Genomic DNA, 21,779 nt, shown 5'->3' on the forward strand with positions numbered 1-21,779 from the left:
TACACTACAGGGGGGGACTGCAAAACAACTAGTGGGACACAGAGAACCACACACACAGACAGACAGAACCACACACAGACAGACAGAACCACACACACAGACAGACAGAACCACACACACAGACAGACAGAACCACATAAGGAGGGACGGCAGTAACTAGGAAGTAAGTATTCTTGTCTGAGCCAGAACGGCCCACAGGGCAGGAGCCTACGTCCTGTAGTGTGAGGCAGCTTGATGTTCACCCTCTGGACCAGACACTAGTCTACGGCAGGAGGTAACTAGGTCAAAGCGTTGCTGAGAATAAACAAGTCGGTGGTGCAGAACTACAATTAGAATTCAGTACCCACAGTTCACTGCTACAGTGCAAATATGTTCTGACTCACTATACTGTCTCTGGAACATTCTGATGGAAAGACAGAGAACCAGGAAATAGAAAGAGAGAGAGGCTACTGCCAACGAGGAAGTCCACACTCCAGATTTCTCTAGCATGACATAACCACGGCAACACCACAGTTGACATTCCCTGGGTATTATTATTGTATGTTTTATTCCCTCCAACAATGTCACAGGGATCTCTGGCCTTCAAGAAAACCCCACCCCAACTCAACACTCGGGGCTACATCCCAAATGGAAACCTATTTCCTATACAGTGCACTTCACACCATAGTACATAGGGTGCAATTTGGGACGCAAATCCATTCAAACAAAAAACGGTCCATTATCACAATCTGTTGAGCTGATTTCCTGTTCCACACTCCCTGTGTCAATCCCTCCCTCCAAACCTCTGAAACCTTGAAAAAAAAAACATTTTACGGCCCAGATTGAGCTAAACGAGTGTTTGTGTGAGTGTCACATTACCACGGTACTTAACAGATTGGAAGAGGACCTAGGGACCTCAGGAGAAGACACTCATAATGAATAAAACATTCATCTAGGGCAGCAGTGTAATAGACAGTCAGCAATTCCAGCTGAAAAGGTAACATAACCTCTGGCTGACAGAGGGAGCTCAGAATATACATCCAAATGGACCCCTATTTCCATAAGGCTCTGGTCCAAAGTAGTGCACTATGTAGGGAATAGGGTTCTATAGGGCTCTGGTCTAAAGTAGTGCACTATATAGGGAATAGGGTTCTATAGGGCTCTGGTCTAAAGTTGTGCACTATATAGGGAATAGGGTGCCGTTTGGAACAAAGGCCTTATTTCCAACTTCTGCAGTCGGTTGCTCAAGCCTGCATATTTGCATTGAATTAGAATTAAAAAGTCAGAGAAGAGAGAGAGACAGAGAGGAGTTTCTCCATTAGTTTTATGTCACTCATAAAATGTCATTAACATTTGTCGGCTGTGATCTGCCGCCTAAAGAGGAAAGAACCATTTATCTAACACGAAAGAAGTTCCTCAGACAAGCATCAATGCTTCTCTTCAATACTGTCACAGGTGACAATGCAAATAAATGAAAGTGTTTAAAAAAATATATATAATTAAAAACCTGGCTGCAGAATAAACTGAAACGTTGTTGCTGAAAATAACAAATAAAGCTGAAGCAATGAAAAAGGAGAGTGTGGAAGTCGGAACCATTGAAATAGAATCATCATTAGACTCTAATTCCAGAAGTGGAACATCTGAAAGAGTAGACTGATGCCTGGTGGCAGGAACAGACCTACAATACAGAGTCTCAAATGGCCCCCTATTCCCTATACAGAACACTACTTTAGACCAGTCTGCCCAAGGAGAGGTCAAACCTTGTTTGTCCACATGGTGTGGAGAAAGACAGACCAGAGCAGACAGATATTATCAGTCAGTAGAGTACAGAGGCAGTGGAATTACACCTAGCTACTTATCCCCTGGCTAATTTTACCTGTTCATAAAGCCCAGCTTGTCTGAGGCAAAGCAAATACAACCACCATAATGTAATGCTGGACTGTAAGGCCTCTATCTGGGATATCAACAATACTTCTACATCCTGTACTGACTTATATGCTACATTGTTATTTTAACATTAGTCAGCTACCACACCCTTAGTCTAGTACCTCAACTCCTCCACAGACTAGAGTTTTTGAAACGAACCTCTGACTCGCTGTGCATCGACACTTAACATTTTTTACATTCTTAAACCCTTTACGTGTAGTTATGTTTGTCCTCTAGTGTTGCATGCCTGTCTTAGTTTGCTGAAATACAAACAACGTTTTGTATAGGTAAACTGTAACGTCCAGTAATGTATACCACAAATCTCAGGTATACAATCTGTAGCTATGTTGACTGTATGATATATTACAGACGACCATTAGAAAAGGAAAGACAAATGTCCCTTTCTTTTTGAAGAGAGAGAGTGGGCTTTGCAGCATTTGGCACAGAGCAAATCCATGTAAAATGATTCATGTCAACGTTACCATCATCAGTGGAAATAAAACTGGGATTTAGCACAATGTGAGTGCAGACAAGACAGATTGACTCTCAAAACAATCAGTACATGGTATTGTACTGGAATGTCAATTAGCAGGTTTACGGGAACAAGTATTTAACTACCTAGCCTGAATCATCGCATAGTGGAGGGTGGGCAAAATGCACTGTCAAACGTCACCTTAACTAGCCCTGAGAGCTACTTTACAATCCAGGGCGAGTTGTGTCACTTGAGGTAAACTGTGTCGAGTCAGTGACACTTTCAGTGATTGAGTTTTAGAAAAGGGGCCAACTTACAAACTTTGGTTTACGTTCTCCATCCTCGCATCCAGACGCTCCCCCTTGTCCGGCGGTGAACCCCTTCTTTCGCTGTTTGTCTCGTCCACTGGATTGAAGATTATTCCAATGGTTCTCCATGATAACTACGGTAGTTTAGCTAGCTAGCTGGGCTACTCACTGTCACTACTGTACCAGACCTTTCCAAAAAACGGCGAAACATGCAATACGGTTAGTTAACAAAAAGCGATTATATGGGGAAAAGTTACTTAAACCTGATATCCGGAACAAACAGCCAATGTGACAAGAGACCCTCAGAGATGCTAACGAGCTGGCTAACTATCACGGTCGGATTTCCTTAATCCAATTTGTGGCTTTTCAGGTAGTTTGCTTTCCAAGACGTATAGAAAAGATAAACTACAGTTACCAACACGTTTTCTTGAATAAAATTGTTGAAATATTTGCAAAACGATGTTGACAACGTTAGTTAAACTATCAGACAACGTTAAAGCGAGTTGATATTTTTACAGTTGAAACTTCTGACTGTAATTTTTTTTTCAGTCCGAAAACCGCGCCACCGGAAGTTGTCAATGTGACGTGGTTTCATTCTAGCCAATTGTTGTTGCCCTCAACTGAAACGCCTTTAATTTTGAGATAGACGATTGGCCGTTCGTCATGTCACTCAATTCCATTCAAGAGACGAGCGACGTGATAAAATCGACGCGGGAGAAGAACAAAATAATGTTGATTATTAATCTACAAATACTCTTTTAACAAAAATGTTGACAGTTTTAAAATTACCTTGTAGACTAAAACATTTTCCCTGAATCCAACTCTTTCATGTGTCGAAGATACACAGACACTTGGCCAAATCTTACTGTGTGTAGTCTGTGGGAATCATCTAACCTCTCTTTGGATATTGTACAGTTATTAAGTACAGTTATTTCGTGGTTGCTTGTAGAGGGCTGTATTGTTTGTAGCCGGTACCGACAGAGATCATTGAGGCGCGGTCGGACAGACACACAATTTTGGGATGAAAATATTTTTGTTGTCCCTGAGATTATTTGGAAACGGTCGTCTTTCTGCTTTGTATGCGTTAGCCTAATTTTACCTATTGTATTAAAATCACATCTTTGACTTTTTCGCATTATTCACACACTCAGAATTCAACGTCAGTAGTTTACCTCTCCTCTCCTAGTTGAGCTTGCGAGTTCAAGTGCCCTTACATGTATGTTGTACATGTATGTCTGGTCTCATTGGAATAGAGTAGGCTGCCTACATGGCGGACAATAACATGGCAGTTAATTTAAATATGAAATTAACTTAAATATGATTAGACTGTAGTTTACTACAGTGTCTGTAAAATACATATTGATAATGGAAAGAAGTGGATGGTGCTCAACCAACGTGAGATGAAATGTAATCAAAAGATGCAATCATAATTGAAAGGGAAAAGGAAGGGGTATAGTATTTGATTATGCATTTATTTGTCTCTGCCTGCAAACCGTCCTCCTAAAAGGTATATCCTATATGCAAAACGTATAGCAAGAGTAGCTGTCATCGTCCTTCATGCTTCAAGTTCAGTAGCCATACCTGCAAGCAGTAGCGACCCATCATTCAGGGAAAAATATATATTTTTAGCAAAATATATATTTTTTGGGGGGGCGGGGGCTTGCCTGTTTTGCATGTTCTTTTGGCATTAATATGTGTCCCATATCAGTTTGCAAACAATGTAAAAAAATAAATATATCATTGAGTTAATAAAGTCACTTACACACATGTTCTCTCTTTTGTTTTCTTGAGCTCCAAAATGTAGGTGTTTTCAGCCTAGCTCAGTGCTTTCTGTGGTGGTGGGGGCGAGCCAGCAAAAAAATAGGAGCATTGCGCCGTGATTGGCTCAGTGTTCTGTCACTCATGGAGACGCTACGTCATCGCCAAGTTTAAGTCCTTAAGTGAAGGTAGGCATCCAAAATGTCAGCCCTTTGGGTCCTTATTTATTTTTATTTTTTTTTTTATTTTTTTTTTGCACAAATCTTTATTTAACTTGCTGTAAATAACAGTAACATGCAAAACATAAACATAACATAACATAACAGCCAGAGGGAATCCAAAGAAATTAGAGAAAAAAAAAACAAACTATTATATCAAATCAAATACAGACATATATCGAATACATTTTTTTGACATATTGTTTTGTATACGTTTTAAAGATTCTACGTACTGTTCCAAATCAGATAAAAAAATTAAGAAAAGGGGCTTTTTCTTCATAAATTTTGATTTATGGATAAAAGATTTTCCTAATAAAATAAAGAGATTTATGACATACTCACGTTCAATTGTGGAATCAGTGTAGTAAAATAATATGTCAAACTTAGTAATATCAATGGTTGTATGCAATTTGCGGCTAAGATATAGTTTTACATCAGTCCAAAACACTTCACTATATAAACAATTACAGAATAAGTGTTCAATAGATTCAGTTTCTAGTTCACAAAAACTGCATTCACTGGTAACGTCAAATATATATTTAGAAATCAAGCTATTACACGGATAGCATCTATGGATTATCTTAAAGGAGATCTCCTTTACTTTATTGGTCATCATAAATCTGTGTGGAGTGAGCCAAGCACGGCGCCAGTTTACATCAAACGATGAAGCCCAACAAAATATCGCAGAGGGAATAGACTTCCTGTAGAAAATATCCCTTATTAAACGATTGTTGAATTTCGTATCTAGTAGACCAATGCCATTCACCTGAATATCGCTTACAATCGGAGATATTCCAAAATATGCATTATTCTGAAGTAAAGTTTTTATCCCACTAGGTATAGCTTTAATAACAGTGTCATATTCCTTGCTTGAAACCTCAAAGTTGTATATTTCCATAAATTCTCTCTGTGTAAATAGATTCCCACTGTTATTAACCAATTGGCTGACAAGAACAATGTTTTTCGAGAACCATTTATGGTTAAATAACATCTTATTTCTATGTAATATTGACCCATTGTTCCAAATAAAACATTTATGAGGTGAAAAGTTGTGTTTATACAACAAAGCCCAGCACATTAAAGCCTGCTTGTGAAAAACCGCCAGTTTCACAGGAATTTTACCCACAATATATGGACATTGTAGTAAAAAATTAAGCCCGCCGAACTTCTGAAAAACAAAATGAGGTATAATATTCCAGAAGCTATGAGGATTTTTTATGTACCTTTTAATCCAGTTGACCTTTGATATCTGATTGAAGAGAGTGAAATCTAAGACATTTAGACCGCCATCACAAACCCTGTTGGTGATAACATCTCTTTTTATCTTATGTGGCTTGTTTTTTCCATATGAAGTTGTACAAAAGCCTATCTAAGGTACAGCAAGTGGATTTGGGAATGTCAATAGATGAAAAAAGATAGGATGCACGAGATAGCCCCTCAGATTTGGATAAAAGCACCCTTCCTTGAAGACTTAAATCCCTCCCTAACCATGAGGATAATTTTTTTTTGACAGATTCAGTTACAGGGTTCAAATTAAGATCATTCATAGCCTTAAGATTTTTGGTTATCTTTACACCGAGGTAGGTTAAAGTATCTTTTTCAGAGATGTTACAATCTGCTGGGTTGACAGCTCCTTTCACAACAAACAACTCACATTTGGAAAGATTTAAAGTCAAGCCTGAGATTTTGGAGAACTGCTTCACGATATCCAATGCTAATCTAGCTTGAGATACATTTTTCAAAAAAAGTGAGGTGTCATCCGCCAGTTGGGATATCTTGATCTCTCTGGACTGGAATGTAATGCCTTCAAATGGACTTTTATGAACTAATGAGCATAACATTTGAGAAACTAACAAAAATAAAAAAGGTGAAATTGGACAACCTTGTCGTATTCCTTTGTAAATGTTAAATCTTGAGGATGTTCCATGACAGAGTTTGATACAGCTATTGCCACCATTATACAGAGTTCTAATAGCATCAACAAAGAAACGACCAAATTTCAAATGCTTAAGACAATCAAAGATAAAATTGTGACTTACTGTATCAAATGCTTTCTGAAAATCCAGAAATAGGATAATAGGGAAGTCATCTAATAGATCACGATACTCAACCAAGTCTAATATCAGCCTCAGATTATTAGATATATGGCGCCCTTTCATAAACCCTGATTGACATTCATCAATCAGATCATTTAAGCAAGACTTTAACCTTTTTGCAAAGATTAAGGCTATAATTTTGTAGTCGTTATTTAGGAGTGTGATTGGACGCCAATTATCAATACTTAGGAGATCCTTGTGTGGTTTAGGTATAAGAGTAATAACCCCTTGCTTCAGAGAGGCAGGTAGTTCTTCCTTCTTTATAGCCTCCTTAAAGGTTTCAAGTAAAAAAGGTGCTATTTCTTCAAAGAAGGTTTTGTAAAATTCAGAGGTTAATCCATCACAACCTGGAGATTTGTTCTTTTTTAACTGAGCAACCCCGTACTGGATGTCCATAATGGATAAATCTTGGCAACAAGACTGATTGAGTTCTTCACTAATCGAATTAACATTCTCTATAGAATCAAGGAGATCCTTAGAGTTACTGTCACGTCCTGGCCAGTATAAGGTTAATTGTTTTTGTAGTTTGGTCAGGACGTGGCAGAGGGTATTTGTTTTATGTGGTTCGGGGTGTTGTGTTTGTGTAAAGGGTGTTTGATTTAGTTTTCCGGGTTTTGGTTTATGTTTAGTTAATTCTAGGGTTAGTCTAGTGTGTGTGTTTCTATGTTTGGTTGATTGGGGTTGGGACTCTCAGTTGAAGGCAGGTGTTGTCTATCTGCCTTTGATTGAGAGTCCCATATATTAGGGTGTGTTTGTATGTGTGATTTGTGGGTGATTGTTCTGTGTTTCGCCTTGTGCCTTACCAGACTGTTTTTGTTGATCGTTTTGTGTTTTGTTATTTTGTATGTTCATTTTTGAGATTAATTAAAAATCAAGATGAGCATTCACGTACCTGCTGCGTTTTGGTCCACATTTTCTGATGACGATTTCGCATTATCGTCAGAAGACGAAGACAAGTGTGACAGTTACTCAAATTGTTATCTAAGGAGTAAAGATTCTCATAAAATTTAGTGGTAAATTCTGATATCAACTCTCTATCCTCAGTGGTAACCCCATTAATTTTAAGTTTCCGAAGTGTGTTGAGTTCCCCTCTCCTCTTCTCCAAATTAAAAAAGTATCTACTGTTCTTTTCTCCTTTTTCAAGCCATTGTTTTCTAGATCTTATGAAAGCTCCTCTAGCCTTTTCCTCATACAATGTATCTAGTTGATTCTGTAAATCATTCAATTTAGCTTTCTCATTAAGATCAAGATGCTCAATATCTGTGATATCGGCAATTGTCTTAGAGAGTTCAGCTACCTCACATCTCCTTCTTAAAGCAAGCCGTTTTCCATAAGTAATACAGGCTGAGCGGATTTTAAATTTCAGCAGTTCCCAATATTTCCCATATTCTGCATTAGATGTAGCTAAACTCCAGTAAACAGAAATTAGATTCTTAATCACATTTTTTAAATCATCATGCAATAACAATGAGTTATTTAGTTTCCAGTAACCACCAGAGTATTTCTTACCATCATTACTGCATATTCTTACAGTCAACCATATGACTTTATGATCCGTCAGGACTGCAGGCAGTATTTTCACCTCTACAGTGTTGGGCACAAGACTAGAGGTTATCACCCACAAATCAATTCTTGATTGTAAGAAACGATCTCTATTACTCCATGTGTATTGTATCTCTCCAGGGTTTTTTACTCTCCATATGTCAATTAAGTCCAGGCTTTGGCAGAAATTCACCAACTTGTTCACACCAATGTTAGGCCTATGAGGCAATCTATCAGTCTCATTAGAATAAACCATATTAAAATCTCCACCAACTCTTATCTGACTGGATGGATATTTTCTCCGAAGATTTTTAAGAATTTCTTCAATTTCCTCTAGAAGTAAGTTATTTTGAGGACTAGAACAGTATCCATATACATTACACAACACAAATAATCTGTCCATGTGGTTGATGACCGCTACTAGCCAATGTCCATTGGAGTCCATTTGAGTAAACAAAAATTTCCCTTTGAAATTGTGTGCTAAAATTGCAACCCCAGCTGAATAATTTGTCCCGTGGGCCAAAAAAATGTCACTGCCCCACTGATTTTTCCAATAATTATAGTCCTCTTTGCATGAATGTGTTTCTTGAACGAATACAAGATCTGCGTTGCAGTCTTTACAAAACAAAAAAAAAGCTTTTCTCTTCAACATGTTACGTATCCCCCTGGCATTGATTGACATAAACTTAAAGTCCATATCTATAGAATAGAAAGAAAAATCCTATGCAATCTCAACTTTACCCTCTCTATAAAAAGTTGCTTCATATATGTATTAACAGAATTCTTAACTTGTAAAATAGTAACACCATGTTTCAAAAGTAGAACGTTCAGTTTGCAGTGGGGAAGGAACTACCTTGTAAACCTACCGACAGAACAAATCAAATCACCCCGGTCGTATTTCTTTACCGTTGGCGAAAAAAGCTCTGATTCCCCTGTAGTATCCACCGTTTCCTTGATTTCGGGCCTGTTGTACGAGAGGCCACAATTTTGCCTTTGCTGCCTTGTCTGCTGCAGTCAAGTCCTCACCGAATCTAAGTTTTCTTTCTTTCAGAAAGGCGCTTTCCTTTGCTTTCTTCCAAACTGCATCTCTCGCTGTGCGAAAAGCAAACTGGATGATGATCGATCGGCTGACGATGGCATCTTGTTTCTTCCCAATACGATGAGCGACATCCACAGCCATATCCATATATCCATCGGGAAAGTCCGGTGCCACACGGTTACAGATGTCTCTTACTAAGCGCTTCACATTCTCATCCTGGTTCTCGGGGACACCGTAAAGCCGTAGCCCCCACCTTCTCCGGTATCGCTCTGCTTCCGATAAGCGCTCTTGCATGTCTGCGATGGTCTTCTCCTGAGCAATGCATTTCTCAGACGTAGCAGTGTTTGCAAGTTTAAGCTCTTCGATACTCTTGTATGCATGATTCAGAGAGGTCTCGAGGTCAACTATTTTTGATGTGTTTTCGCGTATCATTTTCTCCAGACCGTCGGCTCTTTCGTTTATCTTTGCAGAGACAGCATCGATTATGTTGACCTGTAATTCGCGCAAAGACAATTCTTTCTGTGTCTTTTTGGGTGCAGGACTATTGACTGCATTTTCAGAATCAACCGAATGTCCAGAATCCTCCATTTCTTCTCCTGATGAGTCAGGTGGCGGTTTTTCTCCAACGTATGAGTGCTCAGCTAGCAACTGCCTTCTCCTCCCTTTGCTCTTTCTCACATTTTTTCCTTCCATTTCTCAAAGTTATGAATCAAATTATCGGTCAACTAAGTGTTGTTCTCTATTGTGTTTACTATAAGCCAAGTTCCGTTACATTTAAGTAAGTTTGAGAGGGATAAAAGTTAAGGTTACTCGGAGCAAGCTGAAATCTCGTCTACACTCGCCGCCATCTTCCAGCGCCTCCCCGCCCTTTGGGTCCTGCCACAGAGTTATACTACAAGTGCCCTTCCAAGAAGGCTGAAGGTCATTGGCCACAGATAGAATGACATCAAATCACATTATATGTACAGTAGCTTTGATTGGACTGATCATGTCAACATCTTACTTTCAAAGTCTTAGCTAGCAGTCATCATCATGAATCAAGTCGACAATCTACTGGCAAATCCTTTTAAGTCCTTGTCATATGAAAATAAATAATGAAGAGAAATTATAAATAAAACGTATCGGAGTTTATCGGCCATTGGACATAAAGATTACACAATAAGTTGGAAATCGCAAATTCAACAATGAGTCGTTTGGAAGGAATCAGTGGCTAACTGCAAGCATTGCAAAGAAACCAGTAGCCTGCTATTCAATGGAGTGGCTGTTTGTTTTAAATCCAGAGAATGCCAGACTTTGATGAGAAAGTTTGATGACAAAATTTGCTCACAAGGGACTGCCGCGCCATCTTCCTGTTCAAGTGAGCACATCATAAGCCAAGGTGAGTCCAAAAAGGTATTGAATGCTGCTGCATAAATGATGTAATATGCCAGGGAGATATGTATACTGTAGCTAAGAAAGTAATACTAAGTGTATGTTGTGTTGTAAGCTGTTAGTAGCCCATGTGCCTCATCCTAATAATTTGGTCTACTTTCCCCTCTTAATTTCTCTTAACATTACTGTTCTGACTTGGTAGTGCTGTACATGTAGCCTATAACCTGTTTTTGAGAAATGTCATCATCTAATATTGTAAGAGCTTTCATTGTCTGCTTATATGCCCCCTTTATTTATCCAACGATTCTGACTTGGTGTACTGGGAAAATATTGTAAGAGCAGCCCATGTTCTGCATTCTGTCACAATACTTTTCAGAAGTGCTAAACACAGTTATATTTACTATGTCAGTCTTACTGTAGCTCGCTCATTAATGTCTTAATCAAAATTACGGATTGCCTCTTATCTGCTCATCTTTCCCTTATGCCATAGTTTGTACATCTCACTTGTCAGTAGAAACCACATTTGTTTAAGCAAGTCAGCCATATCAGCTATGTTTTTTTTTTTTTAAAGGCAGAAAAACTAGGCTGAGTTAATTGTTTCGCTGCCAGACAAGGCTCAGCTGATAGCCAGGTGTAGCCGTGGTAAGGATTCGCTCCATTGTGCTGCAAAGAAAGCTCTGCTGTTGGGACAGCTTTATGTAGGCCCTAACAGTTTGTGGGCACCGTTTGTCACCGTTATAGTCCAATTAATGTATTGTTTAGTGTTGTGTTGTGTCTTTGCTGGCATGCATCTAAAAAAATGTTTTGGAGTTTGCCACACCAAGATTTATTTACATGCTAAAATCACCACTGGCTGCGAGATCAGGTACGCGTGTGGTCTCAATTGAACAGAGTAGGCTATAGCCTATGGATGGATGGAGAAGCAAGGGGCAGTTACCTTTCCAAGGAAATGTACTTCCTAAATAGGCCTATGATTAGGCTATAGTTTACAAAATTGCCTATAAATAAATATTGGCCACCTATATTTCTCCGTCTGAGTTTCCTCCCATTCCTAAAAGGTAGGATATAAAAATAGCTCAAGACAAGATCTCCATCTCTCCAACTCTGATCTCTTCAAACTACATCTATCATATTGGCTGACAGAGTCCAGTAATACAGATAGCCTACTATAGTCATCTATCATATTGGCTGATATAGCCCAATAATACAGATAGCCTACTATAATCATCTATCATATTGGCTGATATAGTCGAATAATACAGATAGCCTACAATAATCATCTATCATATTGGCTGACAGAGTCCAGTAATACAGATAGCCTACTATAAGCATCTATCATATTGGCTGCCAGTAATACAGATAGCCTACTATAATACTCTACCATAGTGGCTGACAGAGTCCAGTAATACAGAAAGCCTACTATAATAATCTACCATAGTGGCTGAAATAGTCCAGTAATACAGATAGCCTACTATAATAATCTACCATAGTGGCTGCCAGTAATACAGATAGCCTACTATAATAATCTACCATAGTGGCTGATATAGTCCAGTAATACAGATAGCCTAATATAATAATCTACCATAGTGGATGCCAGTAATACAGATAGCCTACTATAATAATCTACCATAGTGGCTGATATAGTCCAGTAATACAGATAGACTAATATAATAATCTACCATAGTGGCTGATATAGTCCAGTAATACAGATAGCCTACTATAATAATCTACCATAGTGGCTGATATAGTCCAGTAATACAGATAGCCTACTATAATAATCTACCATTGTGGCTGATATTGTCCATTAATACAGATAGCCTACTATAATAATCTATCATAGTGGCTGATATAGCCCAGTAATACAGATAGCCTACTATAATAATCTACCATAGTGGCTGCCAGTAATACAGATAGCCTACTATAATAATCTATCATAGTGGCTGATATAGTCCAGTAATACAGATAGCCCACTATAATAATCTACCATAGTGGCTGACAGTAATACAGATAGCCTAATATAATAATCTATCATAGTGGCGGATATAGCCCAGTAATACAGATAGCCTACTATAATAATGTACCATAGTGGCTGCCAGTAATACAGATAGACTACTATAATAATCGATCATAGTGGATGATATAGTCCAGTAATACAGATAGCCTACTATAATAATCTACCATTGTGGTTGATATTGTCCAGTAATACAGATAGCCTACTATAATAATCTACCTGTCACGTCCTGACCAGTAAAAGGGGTTATTTGTTATTGTAGTTTGGTCAGGGCGTGGCAGGAGGTGTTTGTTTTGTGTGTTTCGGGGTTTTTGGTTTATGTTCTATGTTTTCTATTTCTATGTGGGTTTTCTAGTTTGTCTATTCTATGTTAGTTTTGGGAACAACCTCCAATTAGAAGCAGCAGGTTGTCGTTGCTTTTAATTGGAGGCCATATTTAAGTGGGTTTATTTTCTCTTGTGTTTGTGGGTGGTTGTTCCATGTATAGTCATTGTACCTTACAGGACTGTTTTTCGTCGTTCTTTTGGTCAGTGATAATTTCTTTAATAAATCAAGAAGATGATTCACATCCCTGCTGCAGTTTGGTCCGATCATTACGACGCTTATGACAATACCATAGTGGCTGATATTGTCCAGTAATACAGATAGCCTACTATAATAATCTACCATAGTGGCTGCCAGTAATACATATGGCCCCCTATAATAATCTACCATAGTGGCTGATATTGTCCAGTAATACAGATACCCTAATATAATAATCTACCATAGTGGTTGCCAGTAATACAGATAGCCTACTATAATAATCTACCATAGTGGCAGATATAGTCCAGTAATACAGATAGCCTACTATAATAATCTACCATTGTGGCTGATATTGTCCATTAATACAGATAGCCTACTATAATAATCTACCATAGTGGCTGATATAGTCCAGTAATACAGATAGCCTACTATAATAATCTACCATAGTGGCTGCCAGTAATACAGATAGGCTACTATAATAATCTACCATTGTGGCTGATATTGTCCAGTAATACAGATAGCCTACTATAATAATCTACCTGTCACGTCCTGACCAGTAAAAGGGGTTATTTGTTATTGTAGTTTGGTCAGGGCGTGGCAGGAGGTGTTTGTTTTGTGTGTTTCGGGGTTTTTGGTTTATGTTCTATGTTTTCTATTTCTATGTGGGTTTTCTAGTTTGTCTATTCTATGTTAGTTTTGGGAACGACCTCCAATTAGAAGCAGCTGGTTGTCGTTGCTTCTAATTGGAGGCCATATTTAAGTGGGTTTATTTTCTCTTGTGTTTGTGGGTGGTTGTTCCATGTATAGTCATTGTACCTTACAGGACTGTTTTTCGTCGTTCTTTTGGTCAGTGTTAATTTCTTTAATAAATCAAGAAGATGATTCACATCCCCGCTGCAGTTTGGTCCGATCATTACGACGCTTATGACAATACCATAGTGGCTGATAGCCCACTATAATAATCTACCATAGTGGCTGCCAGTAATACATATGGCCCCCTATAATAATCTACCACAGTGGCTGATATTGTCCAGTAATACAGATAGCCTAATATAATAATCTACCATAGTGGTTGCCAGTAATACAGATAGCCTACTATAATAATCTACAAAAGTGGCAGATATAGTCCAGTAATACAGATAGCCTACTATAATAATCTACCATAGTGGCTGATATTGTCCAGTAATACAGATAGCCTACTATAATAATCTACCATAGTGGCTGATATTGTCCAGTAATACAGATAGCCTACTATAATAATCTACCATAGTGGCTGACATTGTCCATGAATACAGATAGTCTACTATAATAATCTACCATAGTGGCTGATATTGTCCAGTAATACAGATAGCCTACTATAATAATCTACCATAGTGGCTGATATTGTCCAGTAATACAGATAGCCTACTATAATAATCTACCATAGTGGCTGATATAGTCCAGTAATACAGATAGCCTACTATAATAATCTACCATAGTGGCTGCCAGTAATACAGATAGCCTACTATAATCATCTACCATAGTGACTGATATAGTCCAGTAATACAGATAGCCTACTATAATCATCTACCATAGTGGCTGATATAGTCCAGTAATACAGATAGCCTACTATAATCATCTACCATAGTGGCTGATATAGTCCAGTAATACAGATAGCCTACTATAATCATCTACCATAGTGGCTGATATAGTCCAGTAATACAGATAGCCTACTATAATCATCTACCATAGTGGCTGATATAGTCCAGTAATACAGATAGCCTACTATAATCATCTACCATAGTGGCTGATATAGTCCAGTAATACAGATAGCCTACTATAATCATCTACCATAGTGGCTGCCAGTAATACAGATAGCCTACTATAATCATCTACCATAGTGGCTGATATAGTCCAGTAATACAGATAGCCTACTATAATAATCTACCATAGTGGCTGATATAGTCCAGTAATACAGATAGCCTACTATAATAATCTACCATAGTGGCTGATATAGTCCAGTAATACAGATAGCCTACTATAATGTGCCACGTGAAAATCTCTCATATTTTAACCTATTTCTTAAGTTATTTTTTGCGCATTTGATATTGCCTATACAGGGCGCAAAAATGCTGGGACCATGGCTTGCAAGTGAGCTTCGTCACATACGTCTAAAATAACATTGCGGGACTGCGGTTGGGTTTGGGACCAGTTCTTGCGGTAGCGGGTTGGAGTCGGGACATAAAACCAGCGGGTGCGCTATGAAAAGCTGTGGGGACCGGAGGCTAACCCCAAATCAAACACTTCACTACCAAACCATACAAGGATATCAATAGTCAATGATTTGTGTATCAGTAATCTTTTGTCAAAGAACAGGACATTCGTTGTTTGGGGTAGGCGATAGTTCAGAATTCATGAGTGAATGATTCTTCTCCAGTGTTGCGGGAAGTGCCGGAACAAAACGGGGAACTCTGAGGTAAAACAAATACATTATAATAAATTATAATAAAGCAGTAAAGGTATATAATTGCATTTGCGTAGTGGCCTAGAGCAGTAGAGTAGAGGCACTTATAGAAGTTGCAAACATGGCGAATTTCTTTTGTAGCCTATGGTCCCGAGAAAAAAAATTGGCCTTTTATAAAAGCATTTCATGCAATTTTATGTCATTTTACATGACTGGAGACTTTGTCACAATCTTTTTTTAATACTAAACACATGATCGAAATGTCAGGCTACTTTGACATAACAAACTGACAATCTGAGATCAATAAAAACGACCTTGTCTTGAATCCATCAATAGCCTTAGTGTGTGGATACACTCTAAACATGTGGGGTTCAACAAGGGTTACCTCTAAGATCCTCAAAGTTCTTCAAAGAACCTTAGGGTTCTTGGCACTGAAAATTGGCCCCCAAAAGGTTCCTCCAAGAACCCCCCCATAGGAGGTGGGGTTCATCGTGGAACCTCCTTAGATGGTGGGGTTTCTTGCAGGAACCTAACTGCCCAACTGAAACATTTGGATTTGAATTTGAAAGAACAGCAGGTGAAGGCACTAAACTGAATTTTTTTTAAGATCTCCTCAGTTTAAGGAAAGGTTGGTCCCTTATATATAATCTACATTGATTTGGTTTTATGATCATATCATCTATCTTTTTATATTGGTGCAAATCTTTCTAAAAACAGAAAATGGACACAATTCAATGGTTATCAATCAACAAAGAGGTCAGAATATGTCGGCTATGAGAACATGTTGAAGGCTAGCTGTATTGGATGCAGATGACTGAACTGCTCACTTTTGTGTCTGTGTCTGGGCCTGTGTCTGCCTGTGCCTGTGTCTGTCTCTGTGCCTGTGTCTGGGCCTGTGCCTGTGTCTGGGCCTGTGTCTGGGCCTGTGTCTGTGTCTGTCTCTGCAGGTATACAGACGAGGAGTCATACAAAGGTATGTCAAAAAAGAAGAAAGAAAAAAAGAAATGTCCCCCCACTTCTAAAACCAAAGTCGTGCCCCTGGTATAATTAGTAAATACTATTTTTGGGGGATTCACAGATTTGACCCTCCCTACACCTCTGATGAATATAACAGGAAACCTGTTCCTGCACGGGCAAAATTATTCTGGCTATGGATACGGAGAACATCACCACATTAACATCAACACACCAGAGGATATATCCAATGGACTTAGGGCTCTGCTGGGAGTTTACCTCATATTAAAATCATAAACACCGATAACAAAAATATTGTGTTATTGTTATGCATATTATTATTAATAAAAGAATAGGGGGGCTAGTTCAAATATTAAACCCAAAAGGTTCTCCAAAAGGTCCTTCAAGGATCCATTAAAACGGGTTCTTTGAATAACTCTTTTCATATTTATTTAATTTAACCTTTATTTAACCTTTATTTAACTTGGCAAATCAGTTAAGAACAAATTCTGATTTACAATGACGGTCTACTTTTAAAGGGTTCTTCGAAGAATTTATAGAGGTTGTCACATCCTGACCAGTAAAGGGGTCATTTTGTTATTGTAGTTGGTCAGGACGTGGCAGGGGTGTGTTTGTTTTGTGTGTTTTGGGTTTTTTGGGGTTATGTTCTATGTTAATATATTTCTATGTTTGTTCTAGTACTTCTATTTCTATGTTTAGTTTATTGGGTTGACCTTCAATTAGAGGCAACTGTTTCTCGTTGCCTCTAATTGAAGGTCCTATTTAGTAGGGGTGTTTTTCCATGGGATTTCTGGGTAGTTGTTTCTTTGTATAGCTGTGTAGCCTTACAGGACTGTCGTTCGTTTTCTTGTTTTGTTTAGTGTTCACGTTTAAAAAATAAAAGTATAAGTATGGACACTTACCACGCTGCGTATTGGTCCGATATTACTTACTCCTCAGAAGACGAAGATTATGACAGAGGTTCCCTCATAGTTTCAATTTGAAGGGGCCCTAAAGGATATTCCAGGAACATTTTCTTTTTAGAGTGTACATATTGTAGGCTACAATATGAGGAGGAAATTATAGTCCTGAAAATGCTTTCCAGTTTCACTGACTGACCCAATGACGCACTGCTCACTAGCTGGTGATGGCTGATGCGTTGGTGTCAAAAAACGTTCTCTCTTGTTTAACTTTGTAAAAATATATTTGGAAGTTGATTCAATATTTTGGTAGCCTACAGCAGATAGATAAGAGTTGTGTCTTTTCAGCAGAAGTCATTTTCTTTCCAACCTGTGTTTTCCCGCGATGCTATTTGAAATATTGCAAAAAGGCCTGTTTTGTCTGCATGCTGTTTGTTCGCTGACAGATTTGCCGCGCGTTCCTGACTGTAAATTGAGTGTTAGAATGTGCTGGACTGTAGGCTATGCTTTGTTATTGGGGTACATACACAGCTAGGCTATTTAAAGAAGAAGAAGCCATTGATCTAAATTATAGGCCTTATTTAGGTGTGTTAGGCTATTCTGAATTATTTCATTTCTTTTTGAACAGACAGCAGTAATTCTATAATTTTGGAAAATTTCTATCAATTTATCAGGGGTGCTGCGGCTCCTCCAGAACCCGTCGCACGGCTATGATTCTATAAGTAAACAAAGTATTAAGTGCAACGCTGGAGAAATGAGAGTTGTAGGTTCATGTCTATCAGAGAAGAGAGTGGGAGAGAGATCATGATAAGTGAATCTCATTCTAGTTCTGTGAGAGATACAGGCATGCTTCTCACACAACCACAGCCAGGTGTTGGTCTCAAACAGGTTAGTTACCATGGTAAGGAAGCAAAAAATATTGTAATCAGATTACAGATTACTTTTGAAAAACGAGATGATTACTTCGAGGATTACTTTTAAATTCAGAAAGGATGTTTTCTCAACGACATTCAAATCAGCATTGAAAAAAACCGCAAGTTTAAGTTTGTTCCACCTGAGCGAGTCAGACCACCAATCAGAGATCACCACTATGATGACACACCAAATGACAACCACCAATCAGAGATCACCACTATGATGACACACCAAATGACAACCACCAATCAGAGATCACCACTATGATGACACACCAAATGACAACCACCAATCAGAGACCACTATGATGACACACCAAATGACGACCGCCAATCAGAGATCACTGTGATGACACACCAAATGGCGACCACCAATCAGAGATCACTGTGATGACACACCAAATGACGACCACCAATCAGAGATCACCACTATGATGACACACAAAATGACGACCACCAATCAGCGACCACTATGATGACACACCAAAAGATGACCACCAATCAGAGACTACTATGATGACACACCAAATGACGACCACCAATCAGAGATCACCACTATGATGACACACCAAATGACGACCACCAATCAGAGACCACTATGATGACACACCAAATGTGTTTGATGGATCGCGGGGAAAAGAGCAGGAATGGGCTTTTATAGGCTACGGTCCAAACTATGTCTTCCAATGGTGCGACTGCTGTCGGCATCCAAAGATTATCCAACTTGAATAAACGCTTGGAGGTAAATGATGACAGCAGTGGTGTATTCTACGGCGATACGGATATCACTTATTATTGTTATCTACATAGAGCATTGATGTGAATCACACTGCTGCTCTCTCATTTAGCTATTTGTGCCTTACGGATTGTGGTTGTTGTGGACGGCTGTTCACAAATCTGAATGTATATTTGAACCTGTAACGGCTGTTGCAGGGAGTAGACCAAGGCGCAGCGTGTTGAGTGCTCATCATGTATTTATTGTACTGAGAACACATAAACAAAGAAACAAAAACCGACAGCCAAACAGTTCTCAGGTTAGCAACACTAAACAGAAATTAACCCACCCACAAAACCCAAAGGAAAACAGGCTGCCTAAGTATGGCTCCCAATCAGAGACAACGATGTACAGCTGTCCCTGATTGAGAACCATACCCAACCAAAACAAAGAAATACAAAACATAGAAAAAAGGACATAGAATGCCCACCCTAGTCACACCCTGGCCTAACCAAAATAGAGAACAAAACCCTCTCTATGTCCAGGGCGTGACAGAACCCAATTAATGGTTGATTTCAAGAAGTTTAAGCTGCCTATGAATCGTTGTTTTTGAAACCAGTGGACAGCCAGTGAAAAAATGCGCTCTTGAAACAGATGCACATCCCAGCCTATGGAATAAAAGTGGGGCTTTTATTGCTCAATCTAATTCAGGCTGATAAAATACATCCATAGGCCTAATGGACAGACACGCTCAAACTAGCACACGTCTGATAGACTTAAAGGGACAATCTGTAGTTGCTACATCCATTATATATATTAATGTAAAGATATCATTTAATCATATTATTATATGTAGTAGAAAGCAATGGGTTAGAAGAAGCCTACATAACCAACCCATAAAGTAAAAATTAACATCCATGTATGGCCAGCTATGTAAACTTTAACATGGGTTTATCCTGCAATAATGTAATTCAATTGGTAACACATTCTATGTCTTCTTCCAATGCCTCTTAAGGGGAAAGTCATCTTAAAGAAGTAACTGAATGTAATCAGATTACATCACCGAGTTTGGGTAATCCAAAAGTTACTTTACTGATTACAATTTTGGACAGGTAACTTGTAACTGTAACGGATTACATTTAGGAAGTAACCTACCCAACCAACCCTGTTAGTTATAATGTTGCTGAAGCCATAAACACGGGGCGGCCCAACCCGAATCAACTGTTAGAATATCAGGCCGGGGTGAAAAAATCAACTTTTTCACATTAAGGGGGTGCAGAAGAATGAAAGAATACACAACTTGAATGAAATTTGATTGCTTTGAATCAAATTTTTACATTGCAAAAAGTGAGACTTTTTTTTTTATGCCACTATAAGTACCGTATCAGGCCAAATAAGTTCCGGAAAGAAATAGTCCAAAACGGAGAGGTGTCGGATCCTGTTCTGGCAGGATCAGGCTTAAATTAGGCACTGATCCCCTCTAAAAGTTGTAACCAGACAGACCCAAAGAGTACTGATTTATGTGACATTTTTTTATCCAAAATATTCATATGGTAAATGTACATGGTGCATCAACCTGGTCTCAGAGAATTTCGTATTATTCTGTATGTAAATCCAGGACATTCTATTTAGTATGATATGTTACGTTTCGTAAGTTATGTATTAATTTGTGGATGTCCATCACCCATTTCATATATGTTACGAATTACAATTCGTATTATATGTTATGAATTTGCAAAACATACAATACGCAATGAATTTGCGAATGTACACTATGTTATGAATTTTTAAAAAGTATAATATGTTACGAATTCTAGCTAGGTGGCTAACATTAGCTAGCTCGCTAGCTAGGCTAGGGTTTAGGGGTTAGGAGATACGTTTTGGAGGTTAAAGGGTTAACGTTGCAAGTTCATTTCTATCAGAGAAGAGAGAGAGAGAGAGAGAGAGAGAGAGAGAGAGAGAAGAGAGAGAGAGAGAGAGAGAGAGAGAGAGAGAGAGAGAGATAAGTGAATCTCATTCTAGTTCTGTGAGGGGGGGAAGGGTTAGCTAAAGGGGTTAGTAGATACAAAGTAGCTCAAAAGTAGTAAGAAGTTGTAAAGTTGCTAATTAGCTAAAGTTGTCCATGATGAGATTCGAACTCACAACCTTTGAGTTGCTAGTTGTTCACGTTATACGCCCACCCATCTACCCTGAACAACCACCTTCCTTTAGTTTTTGCCTTAAGTAACTCTCTGTCTTATGTAACCATACCAAACGTAACATATCAAGCTAAATGGAGTGTCTCGGATATACGTACAGAATAATACGAAATGCTCTTAGACCAAGTTGCAACGCTTATCAATCCAATGATCTAATATGCCTACACTCCATTAAACTGAATAATATAATATTATTTTACATTTCTCAAGTTCTCCATTTTCTTATCCACTTCTTCAAATTGAATAATAGAAAACAGTTTTATATGTTTACATTTCTCAAATTTCTACCCTGTAAAATTGAGATTTTGATATAGTTTTCTGATTTTCTAATGTACCCTTTATTCAGTGGTGTATTTGAGCGTATACACAGCCATATACCCACTTTTCTTCCAC

The 21,779-nt window shown here is 38.4% G+C and overlaps 1 protein-coding gene across 1 annotated transcript in view; it reads right to left on the reverse strand.

Annotated features, from left to right (window-relative positions):
- LOC106591129 (protein diaphanous homolog 3) overlaps positions 1-3,257 on the reverse strand; it is a 667,062-nt gene extending 663,805 nt beyond the window's left edge. The window contains exon 1 of the mRNA XM_082963749.1: positions 2,695-3,257. Within this exon, the coding sequence (XP_082819875.1) occupies positions 2,695-2,814 (120 nt within the window). The 5' untranslated portion in view covers positions 2,815-3,257. The remainder of the gene's footprint in view (positions 1-2,694) is intronic.
- Between the last annotated feature and the right edge of the window lie 18,522 nt (positions 3,258-21,779).

The sequence above is a fragment of the Salmo salar genome, chromosome 17, assembly GCF_965601325.2.
Source record: "Salmo salar chromosome 17, fSalSal1, whole genome shotgun sequence".
In the NCBI taxonomy this organism is placed as follows: Eukaryota; Metazoa; Chordata; class Actinopteri; order Salmoniformes; family Salmonidae; genus Salmo; species Salmo salar.